The sequence below is a fragment of the Columba livia genome, chromosome 11 (assembly GCF_036013475.1).
Source record: "Columba livia isolate bColLiv1 breed racing homer chromosome 11, bColLiv1.pat.W.v2, whole genome shotgun sequence".
NCBI classification, from domain to species: domain Eukaryota; kingdom Metazoa; phylum Chordata; class Aves; order Columbiformes; family Columbidae; genus Columba; species Columba livia.
In genome coordinates this window covers 4,839,419-4,856,292 of record NC_088612.1, presented here as the reverse complement: position 1 = coordinate 4,856,292, position 16,874 = coordinate 4,839,419, and the positions used below count along the sequence as shown (strand labels likewise).

Sequence of the window (16,874 nt, the reverse complement as noted above, 5' to 3'; positions counted from 1 at the left end):
GCATGAAGCATGCTGTTGGTTCTTGATGATAACATCATATAAACAGAAGCACGAGAGAATCTTAAAAGATCCTGGGCCAGTTTCTGCTCTTGGCTAAAATCCTACGGCCCCCTTGAAGTCAGAGACGTTCAGGGCTTGTGAATACAAGCAGAATTTGGACTCTAACTCTACAGATCTCTGAATGTGGGCATTGCAATAGAGAGCTGGCATGGCTACTCTTAAAAGGATGCTGCCAAATAGCTGCTGGGCCCAGTTTCCAGTGGGCCTGGGTGACTGAAACCCCAGCTCATCCTGTTAGGATAAGGTGTAGAACAAAGGTCAAACCAGCTGTTTCAATAAATCCGGAGAGATTCAGAGTCAAATCAAATTTAAGACAGTTCTTCAAGGGAGTCTTGTTCTTATTTCTTTTGGATTTTTATGGGCTGTCTCTCAGGAAGTAGGGGCTGATTCTGTTCTCACTAAAGCCAATGGTGAAAATCTCAGCAGCCTCAGGGGACGCATGCTGGGCTCCAAACAACTAGATTAGAAGAACTGAAATGATGTTAGCACTAAACACCTGATCCAAAGCCCACTGAAGTGAAGAAGAGACTTTATATTTACCAGCTCTGAAAATAAATCTACCTTAAAATGAATACATTACTAAGATTCCTCAAGTGGTTTCTAAAGCTTTAGCAAAAGAAATAACAAGCTACTATAGCAGAAGCAAACATAAAAAGAACCAAAGGAAAAGGTCCTCTGTGTTAGCAGATAGATTAAATGGATTTGCAGGAGTAAAAATTAGAAGAAACTCCTTTCAAAAAATTTGTGCCAACATTTTCTAAATAGTTATATGAATAGATGGCCCTTGAAAATAAGTTATGCTGAGCTACCAAGGTGATGGGAGCCTTAAGATATGACGGGCAGATCTAAATAATGCAGGTCAAGGAGATGAAACACAGTTCCAGTTGTGAAATGAGAAAGTAGCATTCACCAGTTTCTTCCATTTTGTCCATACATCATCAAACCACGAGCATAGCTTGGAAAATTTTCACCTCCTTCCTGGGTGTTTCAGCTTGTACCAGGGTCCCCTGCTGAATTGTCTGGAGCTTCTTTTTGACCACTCTGTTGAAGCAAAAGCATGCCTAATAGAATGAAGTTCTTCCATGAAGATGAATGTCCCATTGCATATCAAGCTCCACATGCTACTGGCAGTTGTACGTCCTCCTGAACATTCGTATGCTCTTAAAAATCAAAGTTATACCTATCAACTTAAGGTGGATGAATCACCTCTAACTCCTCTGCAGTGGTCTGCAGAAAACAGGCCTCTGTTTTCATCTGCTGCCTCATGGTTGCTTTTGACTCATGGTTGCTTTTGACTCCCCATCTTCTTTAGCTGATTTCTGACTCTTTCTCGGAGTCAAGGTTGCCCTTCTCTGGATGGTTAACAGCTCAGTCACTTCTCTGATCATACACTTCCCTCTATCCTTATCCTACTTGTGTTCAGCAAGATTTTTTAGCCTGTTAGTCTTGAGGTCCCCAAATGAGAAACTTGAATGCTATTTCTTCAATATTATGTTTTCCATTCATAGTGGATCAAGATGTAAATTTAATTTTTAACTGCATCCTTTATTCTACCCCAAGAGTAAGCCTGACCATCTTGTTTATGAATTTCCTCCCTCAGAGACAGTTTGACTACTGGCTTCTTCATTTTTATTTTTTTTCTGCAGATGACATAAAACCTCATGTTCCCTATTTCCCAGTTGTTTGTCTCTTTTGAGTTGTGGCAGCTTCTGCCCATACCAAACATGCTGATCCTGAATGCTTCAAGAAATCTACTTACTCCAGCGTTACTGTAACTGAGTTTTCTCATTTTGGCACATCAGAAAACAGATGAACTTCATAGGCAACTTGAGGAAGATCCCATCTGATCTTTCTGCTGCCCCCCCTTGACATTTGATGCCATAACTTAACATTTGCTCCACCATGTGTTGCTGGTCAATAACTCCTGGCAGGAGGTGTCCATCTTGTTCACTGTTTGCATTTTCCTTTTCATTCCCGCTGCTGTAGTGCCAGCTGTTGCTCACAACTGCAAAGCAATGAGTTGGCTTTATTCTAAACAGACACTGTGAATGTTCCACCCTACTATTCTGCATCTATATTTGTAACAATGAGATGAAACCTGGCACAAAGAAAGCAGTCTGAGATGAACCAAAGGGAATTTAAGTTTTGGGTTTTTTTAAAAAAAAAAGAATAACATGATCATGGAGAGGCTTGGAGGAATGTGATCATCACTCCCCACAGCTCCTTATGATTACTGCCAAGACCATGAAAGCGCTCCAAATAATGTTGTGGGGAATGCTGTGATACCCACATGCAATGCAGGTCATCTTCTGTTCATGCAACCTGGCACTTGGAAGACTTATTGCATCAGCAAAGATAGCCAAGAGTGAATAATCTTTACCAAAATAGCTGTAAAGCTATGTTAGCACTTCCACGCTGGTTGCACCAGCATTTTCTAGCTCAGATATTTAAAACAAAACAAAACAAAGGAACCTTCTTCCATTAAGTGCTTCTGCCAGGTTTATGGATCTACCTCCTCTGCTCACAATGCTGGTGATAGTGAGCTCTTACCAGTGGAAGATCTCTGCTCAGGCTTCATCTTTGCCGAAATCTTTGTGTCCTCTTGCCTTCCTTAAGATAGTCTCAAGTTCCTCTGCTCAAAAAGAGACCAAAAATTTTAAAATCTCTTCACTGTTCCCCTAGGAAATGGACACGTTTTACCTATCCTCAGCTTCTCTGGCTCTACTTAAGCTTCACAACTGCTCATTTCTTCTTCCTCCTCTGAAAGTCTCTACAAACTCAGCTCAGCCCCTGGCAGCTCCTCCACTCTCAGCCCTCTCCTCTCTGCTATCCGCAGATAAAATTCCTCTTTTATTTGCCTTGTTTCATCTCTCTGGAATCCTGTCCTCTTTTTCTATCCGCTTCAAGCTGCCAAGTCACTCATCATCCTTCAATCTCACCTTTAAAACCACCTTTCATGGTGTAGTTTACAGTTGCCTGTGACATTAGGTGAGACTGCGTATAGCAAATGTTCTATATAAGAATAAGCTGTGGTGTATTGTCTCTGAGCCCATTGATGGAAGACAAACAAAAGATAAACAAGTTATGTGACATATTGTAGATAACACGAGATCCAAGACCCACAGCTGACTTTTTAGGGAGGATGTAAAGTGGGTGACAAAGGGGCCTCCACAGAACTGCTCAGAGCCCACCTAAGTGCCTCCCCCTCCGGCAGAAAACCTTTGCTTTCACGGGTTTGAAACACCCCCCAGGGCAGGGCGGGTGGCAGCAGGCAGCTACACAGGACTGTTACAGCAACATGAATTTATTTGGTGTGGGCAGGAGCGTGGACGACGACGTGCGAAGAGACTGCGGGGCGTGAGGAGTGGGAATGTCCTCATGGGCTGCCACCAAGGGCGCCCGTAGGCCCCGACTGGGCCCCCTGCTCGCCCGTGCAACTTGCCCGGTGCTGGGGGCCGCTGCCCCGCTCCCCCCCGTACGTTCACCTCATGGCAATCGCAAGGGGGGGAAACGTGGGCCGGGCCGCTGTCCCTTTAAATAGCATTCTGCGGTTTACGTCGCCGCCGTCTCCGTGTAATAATTAGTCGCGGACCGTAGCACCGCCCACTCCGCCTCACGGCCACCCTTCCCCGTGTTCGCCAATCAGCGCCCGCCCGCGTCACTCTGAGGGCAACGAAACACGGAGAAAGGGAAAAAAAAGTTTGGTGAGGAGCGAGCGGGGCCAGGCGGGGCCGGGCGGGCGGCGGCGGGACGCGGCGGGCCCGGAGGCAGGTGAGGGCAGCGCGGCTGGGCCGGGGGCTGGCGGACGGGCGAGCTGGGGGCCGGCGGCCCCTCTCTGTGGCCGGGCAGGTGGGGCGGCGGCCGCCCGGTCGTTCCTGGGGACGGCAGGGGGGCTGAGGGAAGGGTTTGCCCCCCCACGTCCCCCTGACTCCCGCACCCGGCGGCCCCGGGGTTGCGGAGCGGCGGCGGGGCCGGGCTGGGCCCAGGGCCCCGGAGCTCTTTTTCTCCCTTTTTTGGTCGTTCCTTCCTCCTTCCTCCCCCCCGCCGGGCAGCTCCTCGCTGCATGCGCAGGAGCCATCCCAGGGCAGAGGTGTTTGTACTCGTGTCCTTGGGTGGAAGGGGAGAGGCCGGGGCCGGCCCGCGGCGCGCAGCCAGCCCTGTGCTCCCCGCCCTCCCCGGAGTTATTTTAGTTTGGCTGGGAGAAGCCGGGGGCAGAGCCGGCGGGGTCGGGGCTGGCAGCTGCCGGGGCGGGGGGGCTTTGGACTTGACCGAGCGGCGGTGCCTTGTGAGGGTGGGGGGCGTCCCCGGGGGCTCCGGGGCCTTCCCCGGGTCGGGGCTGTCGGTGGATGCAGTCCGTGTGCTTGTTTGCTCTTGGGATAAGTTTCGGGTGGTTTGGGGACAGGAGGATTCAGGAAGCAACATGCAGTTTGTGTGGTGGCACCTTCCGCTTAAACCGAGGGCTTAAGCCTCCACAGGCTGTCACCCCTTTGTGCTTTGTCGTACCCGAAGTTCTTGTTGTTGTTCTTGTGTTCGCTGAGGAATCCTGCGAAATTTAAGCAAATATACCCCCTTCTAGGCTGTGCAGTAAGCCCGGAGTGATAGGTCAGGGGTGCGAACATCCACTAGTTTCCACAGGAAGTTAGCGTGGGGGAATCTTAAAAAATAAAAGCACTAATTATCTCACTGCTAATAACAATTGCAACAATAACGAAATGCAGAAGCTTCCACTAAATGTGCTGATGTAATGTAGAGACAGTCGGCGAACCCGAAGGTAGTTACTTCTGCCCCTGCATGGACTGACTTCAAGTGCACTGTTGTGCTCTGGAGTCCATTCCCTGGCTGTTTGTCCAGACTTGTCCTGTAAACATGTCATTACATTGGAGTTATGGGGAGTAAAGAGCATTGCTGAGTTTCTTTCATGGTGCTAAGGATCTGTGCTCGCTCCTTAACTGCCAGACTGTGTACACTGCAGGGAGGAGGGTGCAGCTTGGTAGGCTGCCCTATGAACTTCAGGGAGAAAAAAACCTCAAACTATTTTCTTCCTCCTGCTTCCAAGTAAATGATTTTGTTTGTCTGATGTCATCTTAAATAACTTCTTTCACAGATTGCTAATCCTCTTCTGAACTGTGGATGATGGTAACTCAGCGATTGAGGAAGCAAATATGTCAATTCCTTCCTTAGTCTCTTTCCTGTCTCTCCTTTAGCTTTTATAGCTTTGCGTTTTGAATTCTGCCCGATTTGTTTATCTGGTGCTGAGGTACCTACACCTGTTCTTTATATTATCACGTAACATAGAACAAGAGGACTAGCTCTTTTCTGATTTGTCATATATGTGTTTAGGCCAAAATAAGTGTGTTTTGGGAGGGTTTTTGTTCCTTATGATACTGAATATCAAAGTTGATGACATGTCAGTGGCATAATTCCTTAGGCTTACTACTTTTGAGATACAGGGGATGAAATTCTTCACTACTGAAGAAGCTCTCCTGCGTGTATTTCATAGGATACCTCTTAAAATATTTTTTGTCTTACAAAACTATGAATCATTTCAAAATAGTAACAGATTAAAATAAATTTACTTCTCAACTAATAACAAATTTATGGCAAAAATTAACAACTTTGTACATTACATAAAACACTTTTAAGAGTGTGATCTAAGAATATAAGTTTCCATTTCAACTTTCTGTTGCTTTATGGTCTCAGATGTCACATTCAAAACTTTATACAAATAGCTTAGAAGAGATCGTGGCAAGTTATCAGAAGGAGAGTAACATTAACAGAAACTACTGAAAAGTTGCTATGGTTACAGATAAAGGTAATCCCTGTTTCTGTGAAAGTATGTCCTTTTGTAACAACTCTATTAATCAGTTTGATTTCTGAGAGAATTGCAAGTATACAAACTTCTGGCTCAATTTTCTTGGCAGCTAATAGCTATGCAGGTTTATTAAAATACTGAATGGGCTATGACTTGGATTCAAGATACTTGATTTAAACTACAAAGAGTGTTAGAGATTACATATAAATGTACTTGGAGCATTCTGAATTCAGTGGAAACTGGTGTACTTTTTTTTTTTCCCTGAAAAGATATCAGATGTCAAGGAAAAGTCTTTTTAAATGTCTAGATCCGTTCTCAAGGACTCTGAAGTGAGTGATGTGGCCAAGTATCACTGGAGTCCTCAGTGGTGCAGCTGAACGAGATATAATTCCATGTCCTGATTAAAAAGAAACAAAGAAAACCTCAAAAATAACCTGAAACCAACATGGCAACTGCTGAAAGTAACTGAGACCAGTTAAGGATGTGCAGCTTTATAGACCAGGACATGACAGAGGAGGGTAAAAAAAAGTCTTATTCTGTACATAGAAAGAAACAGTTGGAATTTAACATGTGGATGAACTAAGAGCTAAGCTTCTGGATAGTTTGAAATAGCTGCTAAAGCTTCCATGGGAATGTGTTTCTGTCTGGTGCATCTGTCCTGCTGTCCAGACAACTGACCAGTCCCCTCTGATGATCTGGTATTTACCACGTGCACCTTTTTGTTGTTTCCAGATTTGATTATTGCAGTGCAGCAGTACATCTTGGACTGAAAGCAGCAAGAGAAAACTCAAAGTGCTTCAAGATTACTGAAATCTCATCAGTCTGGTATGTTGCTCTCTCTAGACTCCTGGAATAGCAAGTTGAATTCTTTGCATGTGAGGGCCTCTTTAGTTATTCTTAAGGATACAGAAGTTCCTAGGACTGTTTTTTCATCAGCAACTTCATTCTTGTGAAATAACAACGCTGCTAAGAGCTAGGAAACCATGTGTTGCTAGGGTTGTGTAGAAGGTTGTTTTTGGTCGTGGTGTTCGTAGCAGGACGGTGAACCTGCGCTGCGGAACCTTCAGTCAACATAAACTCTGAACTTGTTTTCATCTTGCCTAACCAGCCTAAAGTCAGGTTGGAAAGAAGCTATTGCTAATTGATTTTCTAGAGTCTGCTCACTGATGTATTGAAGAATGTATAAGAATATGAGAATGAACGTTTCTTCCATCACACAGGAAATTTTTTTCCCTGTCCCTATGTAGTCATGGCCCTTATGAAGTTTACATTGTTTAGGTTTGATTAAAAAATTATTACAGACGTCTCTGAATCATTTCTCAAGTGCCAATGTTATGAAATTCCTATACTAATGTGCTTTTAAAATGGATCTTTTCCAAAAGTATCTTACACAGCAAGTTTATGGGAACTGTTTTTTATAATAAACAGGATTGCAACATCTGAGGCTGTGAAAGGAATGGGAAGCTAAATATTACTTTTAAAGCTGTCTCTTATAATAAAAAAAGCTAAAAGTCAAAGCTAGAATTGTTAAAAAAATAATACAAAAAATTCAGCACATGCTGTAGTGCTGACATAATTGACAACCAGAGGGTAAAGTCCTTTTCTACAATGCAAGTTCAGTATTTGTGTGCAGCAAGCAGTTCATTGGCTTTGCTACTTATTAACGTGTACAGAATCTGGGAGGTAGAACATATTCAAGAGTGTGAAAAACAGGTGCAAAACTGTGAAGAAAGCTCTTGTGATTCACACTGATCTGTTGGGAACTGGATGGCGAGTAACCATCTCATCTAATCCCTGAACAGCTATCTCATGCAGCTTTTCATCGCTACTATTCTGGTCTCTGTTTGAACTGGTGACTTAAAGATGAAAGGCTCTGTTCTTGATCTCTTGAGCTGTCAAGTCCTGCAAACTTGCTGTCTTGTGTGTGTGTAAGATTACAGAACAAATGGCCTTTTAGCTGGTCCATGATTACAATAGTCAAGTGAGAGTCAGATGCTTTCTCTTGTTACTGTCCTCAGTGCAAAGTTCAGTGGCAGCAAACTGAATCTTTTTACACTGCTGTCAAGGCTTCCCTGCTTAATGTACTTGCAGCTGCAATCTGCTGTTTTCATTTTTCTGCATTGCTACAGGTAATGTAAGAATAGCAAAGGCTGGAGCTTGGACCGTAAAATGGTGCCTCTGCGTTTTCTCTAAAATGTATGTGTGTTTACAGGGAAAATAGGTGGTTTATGTGCACAAACTGAGCTTATAGGTTAAGCTTTTTAATGTTTAGTGTCAGTAGGTCCTTCAACGCGGGATGATAACTTGAATAACATTTTTTTTTTTTTTGATGTCCAGATTCCCAACAGCAAGATACAGATGTGTTTACCCGTAATTTCTAGTCCAGTGGGGTAGGGTCAGCTGTAAAGCTAGTCTGGATACCCCACCTCACAGATACTTTTGGCGATCTTTATTTCTGTGAGGACAGCAAGTTGCTCTTGGGGCATTCTTAATATGATAGTTTCATATTGTGTGGGGTGTATTTTTGGTTTTAAATGAGATGAGGTAAGAAAATCTAGGAGGTCAGTGCTGAATGGAGGCGAATCTGCTTTGCCATTCCCTTTATGCTCTGGGGAAGCCACGCTCTTGCTTATCAGAACCTAGCCAAACTTCTGCCCGATCCGTGACGCAGAGGCAGGTGGAAGGGTCTGATGAGCACCAGAGCTGGCCTGAGGGAGTCAACCAGACCGCGTGACTGGGAGGGGAAAGGTGGGGAGAAAGAAGGATGACACTTCTCCCGTTTAGTGATAAGTTGCTGCTGGTTGCCAGCATAACAGAAGCACGAGTCGAAGTGTGGGATGTTTGACGATAGAAATTATTTTTCATCACCATTGCAGTTGCGATTTGGCTAGACTTCCATGGTAGCAAATAGAGCTGGAGAGTTTTGGGGTAACTGATTTATTTTTATTTTTTCCCCTCCCATTTTGAAGGTACCCAAACAATAACTTCAGGATTGTCATGTCCTTTTCTAGCACTAGGTGGTTTTGTTGGTAAGAGTTGTGACTTCTGCTGTTGTTTTTATGGGTTTGAAGTTCACGTACTCTAAATTGAAGCTTTCCAAGGTTGGTTACTGAGATACTTAGAGGATGCTTTACTGGTGTGTTTTGTATGCATGGGCTACGTTCTTGGTTTTGATTGCTTGGATAACATTTGGTCAGAGAAGTGTCACGTAAGTATGAGCTCTCAGTTGTTCTCAGGGAACCTGATTAACTTCTAGCAGTGCTGACTCTTGCAGGGCACTGAATTCATGTGCCAGGGCTAAGGTCTGGTTCTTTCAGCTGATGTTTTAGGTTCTATAGGGGAAGTTATGTAAATGGTAATTCTGTTTTTTATAGTGTTTCATCCGTATTAACTTCCAACTGTACTAATTGCTGCTTTTCAGTCCTATTTGGATTCGTGGTGTGATACATTGCTCTGAAATAGAAGGTAACGCAAAACGTGCAATTCGACTGTTTTAGAGGAATTAAATGTCCTTCCTGAAGGTGTTTTTAATGCTCTTTTGGTGTATGTATCACAGCTCAAGGGAGTACTTAGCTGTAACTGTTTTCCTGATGTTGGTATTTGCAGTAAAGCCGTATGCTAAACTGTCTTGGACTTGATTCATCTACATCGGGGAAGTTAAAACGGCTCCGTGTTCTGCGGTGCGGGTGGGAGGTGAAGTAAGGGAAGGCTGCTCTGGCGCTGGCTGGAGAAAGGTGCTAAGAACCAGGAACGAGGAGGAATTTTTCCTTTCTGCCCCTGCACAGTACAAAAACAACACTGACAAATGCTCTGTCTTCCTCTAGCTTCATATTTTTAGTTGACACTAGACACGTGAAAATGTTTTGTATAAGGCAACCTTGCTCACCAGAAGTCTTGTGTAACTGTGGCGATACTTTGTGGGTGCAGGAGGGAACAACACTGACTCTGCTGTGGCTCTTCCCCGCAAGGCTTGTGTGGAATGAGGCAAGGTTTTTCTCAAATGAGACGTCATATCTGTGCTTGTGAAATATTTATTAAGCCTTGTTTTGTTTTGAGTCATGTGTGTTCCAGGCTTTCCACTTGATAGATGGGTAGGGAACAAGCATCGATGTTTACATTGAGGAAAAAGAAACGCTTTTAATCTAAAGGACAGGTTCGTTGTCCGGTGTTAAGAGGAGGCTGTGCTGTGAGAAACGCTCTTGACTGTCAGAACGTGAACAGTATTTTGCAGATTTGTTCAGCCAAGTGGAGGCTGAATAAGCACGAAAAGTTTCTGGCAGGAGCCGTGGCCCCGTGTGAGATGGAGCCGGTCACTTCCTGCGGAGCTGCGCTTTGCTGACTCACGCTTTAGTTGGGCGAAGTCTGTGCAACTGCCCCCCCCGGCGCGTTTGGAACCGGGGTTACCGATTCATATCGAGTGCCCGGCTTGCCCAGGGTAGCCCCGCTCACTCCTGGAGCGGATGGGCTCAAACCCCACATCTCCTTCTACCCTGTGGGCAGAGCCGGCGGCGGTTGTGTCCCCGCAGCGGGAGAAGCGTCTCCAGCCCGCTCCGCGCTCTCCCCTTCCCCGCCCTCGACCCCTCCGGCTCGGGAACGGGGTGCTGGACGGGGCGGGGGGTGCCCCGCAGGGCCCGGGGCTGCCCGCAGGCTCAGAGGAGCCGCCGGGGGGCAGGCCGCCCGCTGTCGCTCGCCGGGACACTCGCTGGAGCTCGCTCGGGGCGACGCGTCGCCAAAGGTTGTGGTTTGTCACAGCCGGGAGCGGGGTCCTGTCCCTTTAAGAACCAGCTTGCCCAGGGTGTTCTAACCTGCTCAGCGTAACCTGCTAGCAAGGAAAAAGTTCTTTAAATAATGGATACGCCGCTCCGCCAATTGCGGAGCGGAGTCTGGCCAGCGGGGCGGGGTTGCCCTCGGCTCGGCCAATAGGGGCGGGGGAGGCGGGGCTCCGCGTCCATGCTACGTTGCGCCGAAGTACAGCTTCAAGTGAAGTTAATCTGGGGTGAAGCAAACAGAAAATTGTGGAGATTTCGTTGGTAGGAATTTTCCGGTTCTAATCGCGTCGTGTGGCGTTATTTCGCCCTCTGGGGCAGCGAAGTTCATGTGCGTGGGGCTTTTTTCGTTGTTTCGCTTTCTAATGATGGCAGAATATTAACATTTATGCAGGGAAGCAGAACAAAAGGGCTCTTTAGACAGGAAATAAGGTGTTGAGAGCCTCAAACTTGACCGAGTTTCTTTTGTCATCTGTTGGCTTGCACCGGGTTTTTTGGCGTCGAAGGATCGAGTCGTTTCACCTTATCTTATGGAGAAATGTTAATTCTAAAATAGCGAGGATAATGCTGCTGTTTTGGAGTTACACAATGTTACAGGAAGAGAGCTCGATTTTAACTCTGACTTCTCTGATTCTGATGAGATTTGAGCTAACTAATTATGACAGCTGCTATGGGATTATTCAGTGATAGCATTTGCTCTAAGGCATTTGTCTTAAATTGTCTTTTGTTGTATCACTGAAGACTGCTGTGCTGTTGTCTGTGTGTTTGTTCTTGATGAGATGAATGTCTCGCAGGTCTTTAGCATTTAGAACAAAGATGTGTGAAAATTATGTAAAACACTGCAATTTTTCTCTTTTAATCACTTTTTTTTCAGAGTATGTGGGTCTGTCAGAGCTCTGATTACAAACACAGGCAGGAAAATAAAGTGTTATTGTCCCATGTTCCAGCTAAAAAAGAAAGGGGGGGGGGGAATAGAGAGATATATACATATATATATGTTGGTCAGAATCTCTTGAAGCCTGAATTGCACAATGATAACAGGTGTTTTCTTTGAGGCAAGGTTATTTTCAGTTTCTGTACAAGGTTTATCATATATGGTATTTTTAGTGACACTTTATGCATCTATAAGATCTTCAGGAACAGGAAAAGTACGATTTGCTGTGGGTGGCATGGGACGGGGTGAGGGGGAGGAAAGCAGGAAGTGGCGAGTCAGGGAGTTTTTAGTGAGAATGAAGACTTTCTTTTAATTGTCGTCCTTTCTGTATCTTTGACAAACATGTTAGATGAGGCCACATACAGAACAATGCTGTCAGAATGTTGAATACATTTTCTTCCCTAAATATTTCCTGTTTTTTATAAAAACATTTGTGTGTATACAGCTGCTCCTGGCAAATGGAAAGAAATACTCATGGCCCAAATACTTGTTGAGTCTAAGCAGTTTCATGGGGTTTGTATGATTAATCAAGGTGATAGGAGAATGGATGTAAAAACTGAGCACCAATCTTTCAAATGACAATGGAAAGCAATTGCTTAGACTATTACTGAATGTAAACAAATGTGGTTATTAAAGTATACCTCCTTCTTTCAGTTTTGCATTGAGCCATTTTGTTTACTCCCCAAATGCTGGCTATGGATTACTTTTGTGTGTCAGAGTGTCTTGATATACTGGCATATTGCCAGGCTCTGCTGGCTTATAGGTCTGAATTACTAATTCATTCTTCCTATCTGTTTTTATCTATTTATAGCATTTTTTTTTTAATATTTTAGATTGGATTTAAACTCTGGAAACACTACTGTAGAATGAACAGTGTCTAAATATGGTGGGCCAGATGTCTTTTATCAGGGGAGATATTTAAAACTGGGATATGTAAGTGTTTAAATACCTGGATTTTGATTCATTTTTTAACTTGCAAGCGATGCCAGGCCTAGATCGAGTGGCTAGATCAGGTGTCTGAGGTGACGGCAAGAAGAACAATATAGTTTGCTATAATTTCTATAACCTTTCTTTATGAGTATGTATATTAGAGTTGCTTAACCAAAAGGAAGCAAATTTGAGTATTTGTGTGCTATTAAATACTATGTTTAGCCAAAAGCTGGTTTTGCTTAGAACAGGAAAAAAGCTGAATACATGAGGTAACTTAATTCATATTGCTTGATGACTGAGTAGCCGTTCTTCTTGGGGTCCCCTCTGCTCCCCAACTAAGTTAGGAAAGATGTATAATCTGGGACCAATTCTCCTGTTTTATTCCACATAGAAGTGCAATGCTCAGCTCTCACACCAAATGTATACAGTTCTAATGCAGGCTGTTTGTAGAAAGCAAATCTGCCCTAAAGGATAAACATACCACTTTGCTGGCACAGCTGTACAACTTCTGTATTCAGGCTACAGCAAATGTTTCTTGCCTGTGTTCAAAGCCGTCGCTGGCAGGACTCGTGTTGTCCCCGCACGATGATTGGTTGTTCCAGCACTTCTTGTTCATAAAACCTTCTCCTGCACATGCTCCATCTGCAGATCTTAAACACTGTGAATGCGTTGTGGGCTGTGGGATTTATGTGTCTGCTTCTTGTGCCAGGATGGAATATACATCTCTGTGAATAAGAGATTCTTAAAGTGATTGTAAACCTGCATGCAAAATGCAGGACCCCGTTTTATCTCCCCTTGTTTATGAGGCAAAGGGGATCTGTGCTCTATGGTCCACCTTGGTGGGACTTACCAGCATTGTGGTGTGTGGCCCACCATGTGCAGGGGTGGTAACTGCGCTCTGGTTCTGTTTACTGCTAATTGGAGAAGGCTGCGCATCTCCCGTGGGATGATCTTTGTAAAACATGCTCGGAGCCTTGGGGAGGGCAGTTGACCATCCTGCAAACAGCAGCATGGGCTTCTGATCCCTCCTTGCTCAGTGCCCTCTGCTCGGGGCCTCCAGCCGCTTCTCCGGTGGAGCGGGTCGTGTGAGCACTGGAGACCAAGTCAACTAGGCTGGCGTAAATTGTTCTAAATTAGTGGCTTGAGCCAACCCAACTGGCTCTCTTCCTCTCCTCTTCCTCCCCCTATTTCCCCAGTGGTTTAGTGATCATTTCTGCTAATTACTGTGTGCCCAAGGCATAAGGGAGTGGGGAGAAGAATAGTGTCATCTTAGAGTTTCAGAGTTTCCAAAAAGGAACATCAGCCCATAGTTTTAGATGTGGGGTCAGGCCTGTTAACTCATTCACTTGTGGTTTCTCGGGAGGAGGTGGCGAAGGGGTGAGCTCAGGAGCTGCTGGTGGTGACAGCTGGGCTGTGGCAGGGAATGTCCATGCTGGAGGGACAGAGTTCCAGCGCTCTGCAGACCCACGGACTCCTCAGCGTCGGCCTCCTGTGGTGTGGAGCTCAGTCTGGGTGGGGCAGATGATCCGGACAGTGCTATTTACACTGTAGTAAGGTTTTGTGAAAATACGCGGTTAATTACACATAATTAAAAAGGTATAAAAATACCTTGGATCTGGTTTTGCTTTAAAATCTACTTGAGAGGCGTGAAACATTTGGGATTTTAAAACCTGCTCTTTTTTTTTTTACCTTTAGAAATATCAGGAACATGAAGTCCTTCTTCCCTGTTCTTGTTGGATGTCTCAGATGTGTCATAAGCTTCTCAGCCCTTAATTGAAGGGGTGGGGTGATATATTTTTAACAGATCCCTTCTTCCAACCGTGTTTATAGGGCTTTTGAGCTAAATAGAGATTAGCAAAAACAAAGCTTTGACGGTGTAAAAAACGTTTCTCTTCAATCAAGTTGTGTTTTTCTGCTTGTTCTCCAGTTGTTGATAGAAACTGTTTTTTTTTCATTTGAAAAGTAACTTTTTTTGGCTATCACATTTTGCATTAAGAGATAAACTGAGTTAAGTCCTAGCTTGATCCATCTTCTGCTCCATTTAGATCAACTTAAGACAATCTTTTGAGTATTACTTAGACAAATGAACTCTCGCATTTGAGTATTTCCTAAAAATAGCTCCTTTTTAAGCAGCGGTTTTATTAAACACACAGCTCTTCCTTTAACTAAATTGTTCAGCAATCTTGCAGAAGCCAAAACCGTCTCCATGCTGAAGACCACCCCTGCTCAGCTATTCTGCCCTGTCAGGATCTATTTGTATCACAGCGCTCTGACCTTCAGGATACAGTATTTGTCAGTCTGAAATGTAATAATCCTGTATCTGGAGAACTGAGCTATCAACAGTGTGGCTGACTTGGCAGGCCCTGGCAACCACCTGAACAGTTTAACTAGCCCAGGGTTTAAGATGACGCTGCGATGGTATGTCCTGTGATTCATGCTGCTAATGCATATTTATCTATGTGAAGGATTAGAGAAACAAATATAAACTTAACAATCAAATTGGAGTAGGAGCATAATAGCAGTATTTGAGGACAGAAGTGAGGTGCTTTGAGCTCATTGAAGTGTTTTGCGTTGGATATTTTCTGGATTTTGTTTTGGGTTGGTTGGTTTGCTTAAAAAAACCCAAACAAAACAAGAAACTCAAAAAACCAAGGACTTATGTTTTCACCATTGCCTTGGACAAGGCAGGAGGCTAGACAGTTTTTGTGTGTGTGCCATTGAATGGAATTAGGTTGATGAAAGCAGAATATTGTATGGGGAAGGCAGATCTTTTCCTCTTAAGGTTTTAAATTATATTTGGAGGTGAGATGCAAGAGAAAACCACTGAGTCTGCAGGCAAAAAGGCAGAATTTCAGTACCTAGATTGGACATACTCATGTATTTTAATACAAAAGGCCAACTTAGGTTGCCAGAAGCTAACATGTAATGAGTTGTTGATTGTGCTGGTTTTGAGGATGGGGTGGCAGGGGAGATATGAGGCTGCAAAGAAGGATAAAATTGTTTCTCCCCTACCCCTGTATGAATCAAAGATGTTTTTCTAAAATGGTATCTGGAATCAAGGCCTGAATGCAATGTAACATTATGGTGTAGCAGAATGTAACAGAATGACCTTGCATTGGAATCTGCACCATTATCAAGGCCGGGGCAAAAGACGTGGCTGTGTTTGGGTATTTAACGGTGTGGAGATTGTTCTTCCTGCCCAGATCCTTTGGCATTAGGTAGGAAGCTCACAAGGTAGTTTTTGTTGCTAGTACAGGAGAGTTTTCTAAGTGAACTTCACCAAACTTCTTATATTGGGATTATGCTATCCAGATATCATGCTAGTATGACATACTGTTGGATATTGGTGTTAAGTCCTTGAATAAAGCGATTTTGTAGGTATTAAATGGAATTAGTTATCAAACAAAGGTGGAGAGTGACTCGAAAAGTAATTATTTTAGTGTTTTATGGTATCAAAAGTATGTTTACTAACTTGGAAAGAAGAAAAAAACAACAAAACCAAACAGAAATGCCCCTTTGCGGGAGTATGGAAGGACTTATTGGGAACATTTTTTAGGGAGGAGACCTTAGAATTGATCAATAGGATTGTTTTGAATCTGAGTGTATTTTTGTGGGGTTTGTTTAAAGTATCTTAGGAGAGGATGAGGGTGGCATTAGGTCAAGGTGTATTATTAGTTACATAACAAACAAATTGTCAGCTGAGTGTGACAAACCACGCGGGGGCTGAGACGAGAGCTGAGATCAAGGAGTATTTGATTTGTTGTGGACTGGCTTGGCAGCCGTGCATGAATTTTTCTGCCTTCCTAATATGTCTAGTCAAACTTGACTTAGTGCTTTGATTGTGATTTAAAACTCCTATGCATAGCAGTGGCGTAATTGACCGGCTTTAAAAAAATATTTGGAAGACAACAACAACAAAAAAATCTAATTTCACACTCTGGTCACTTGGTTGATTGTGTTACATTCCTGCATTTGCTTTTCTCTAACTTGGTGTCTATGAAACTTTTGACTGTTACCTATGGTCTCTATTACTGCAAGAATTAGCTTGTTATTCTGTGATGTCATAATGTGTCTGTGACCCGTGGTGTTAAGGTTATACCTAGTCATTCTGTATATAAATAAATCCCTGATTAGTTGCTACCTACTTATCCTTCTATCTTCTACCTCAGATCCCCCACTGCACAATCAGAGTGCTTGAATTATCACTCTGCTATGCTGAGGAATTCCTCTGTCCTTGCCACAGCTCTGGCACCTTAATTTTTCAGACATTCAAGGCCTGAGATGAAGACTTTATTGAAACTTCTTCATATGCCCTGATGGCTTGATCTGGTGAACTTGCATAGGGTGGCACAAACAGTGTAAACGCATGTTG

The 16,874-nt window shown here is 43.9% G+C and overlaps 1 protein-coding gene across 9 annotated transcripts in view; it reads left to right on the top strand.

The window, feature by feature from the left end:
- Positions 1–16,874, top strand: part of ZFAND6 (zinc finger AN1-type containing 6) — a 44,409-nt gene that overhangs the window by 3,327 nt on the left and 24,208 nt on the right. Inside the window, exons 1-2 of one of the 9 annotated variants that reach the window (XM_065076528.1) lie at positions 3,644–3,764; positions 6,605–6,697. Coding sequence is in view for 2 of the 9 variants with exons in the window: in XM_021289894.2 (XP_021145569.1) it covers positions 10,823–10,902 (80 nt within the window). In the remaining 7 variants the exon portion in view is untranslated. The other 8 variants (XM_065076527.1, XM_065076529.1, XM_065076532.1 and 5 more) reach the window with 8 other exon arrangements.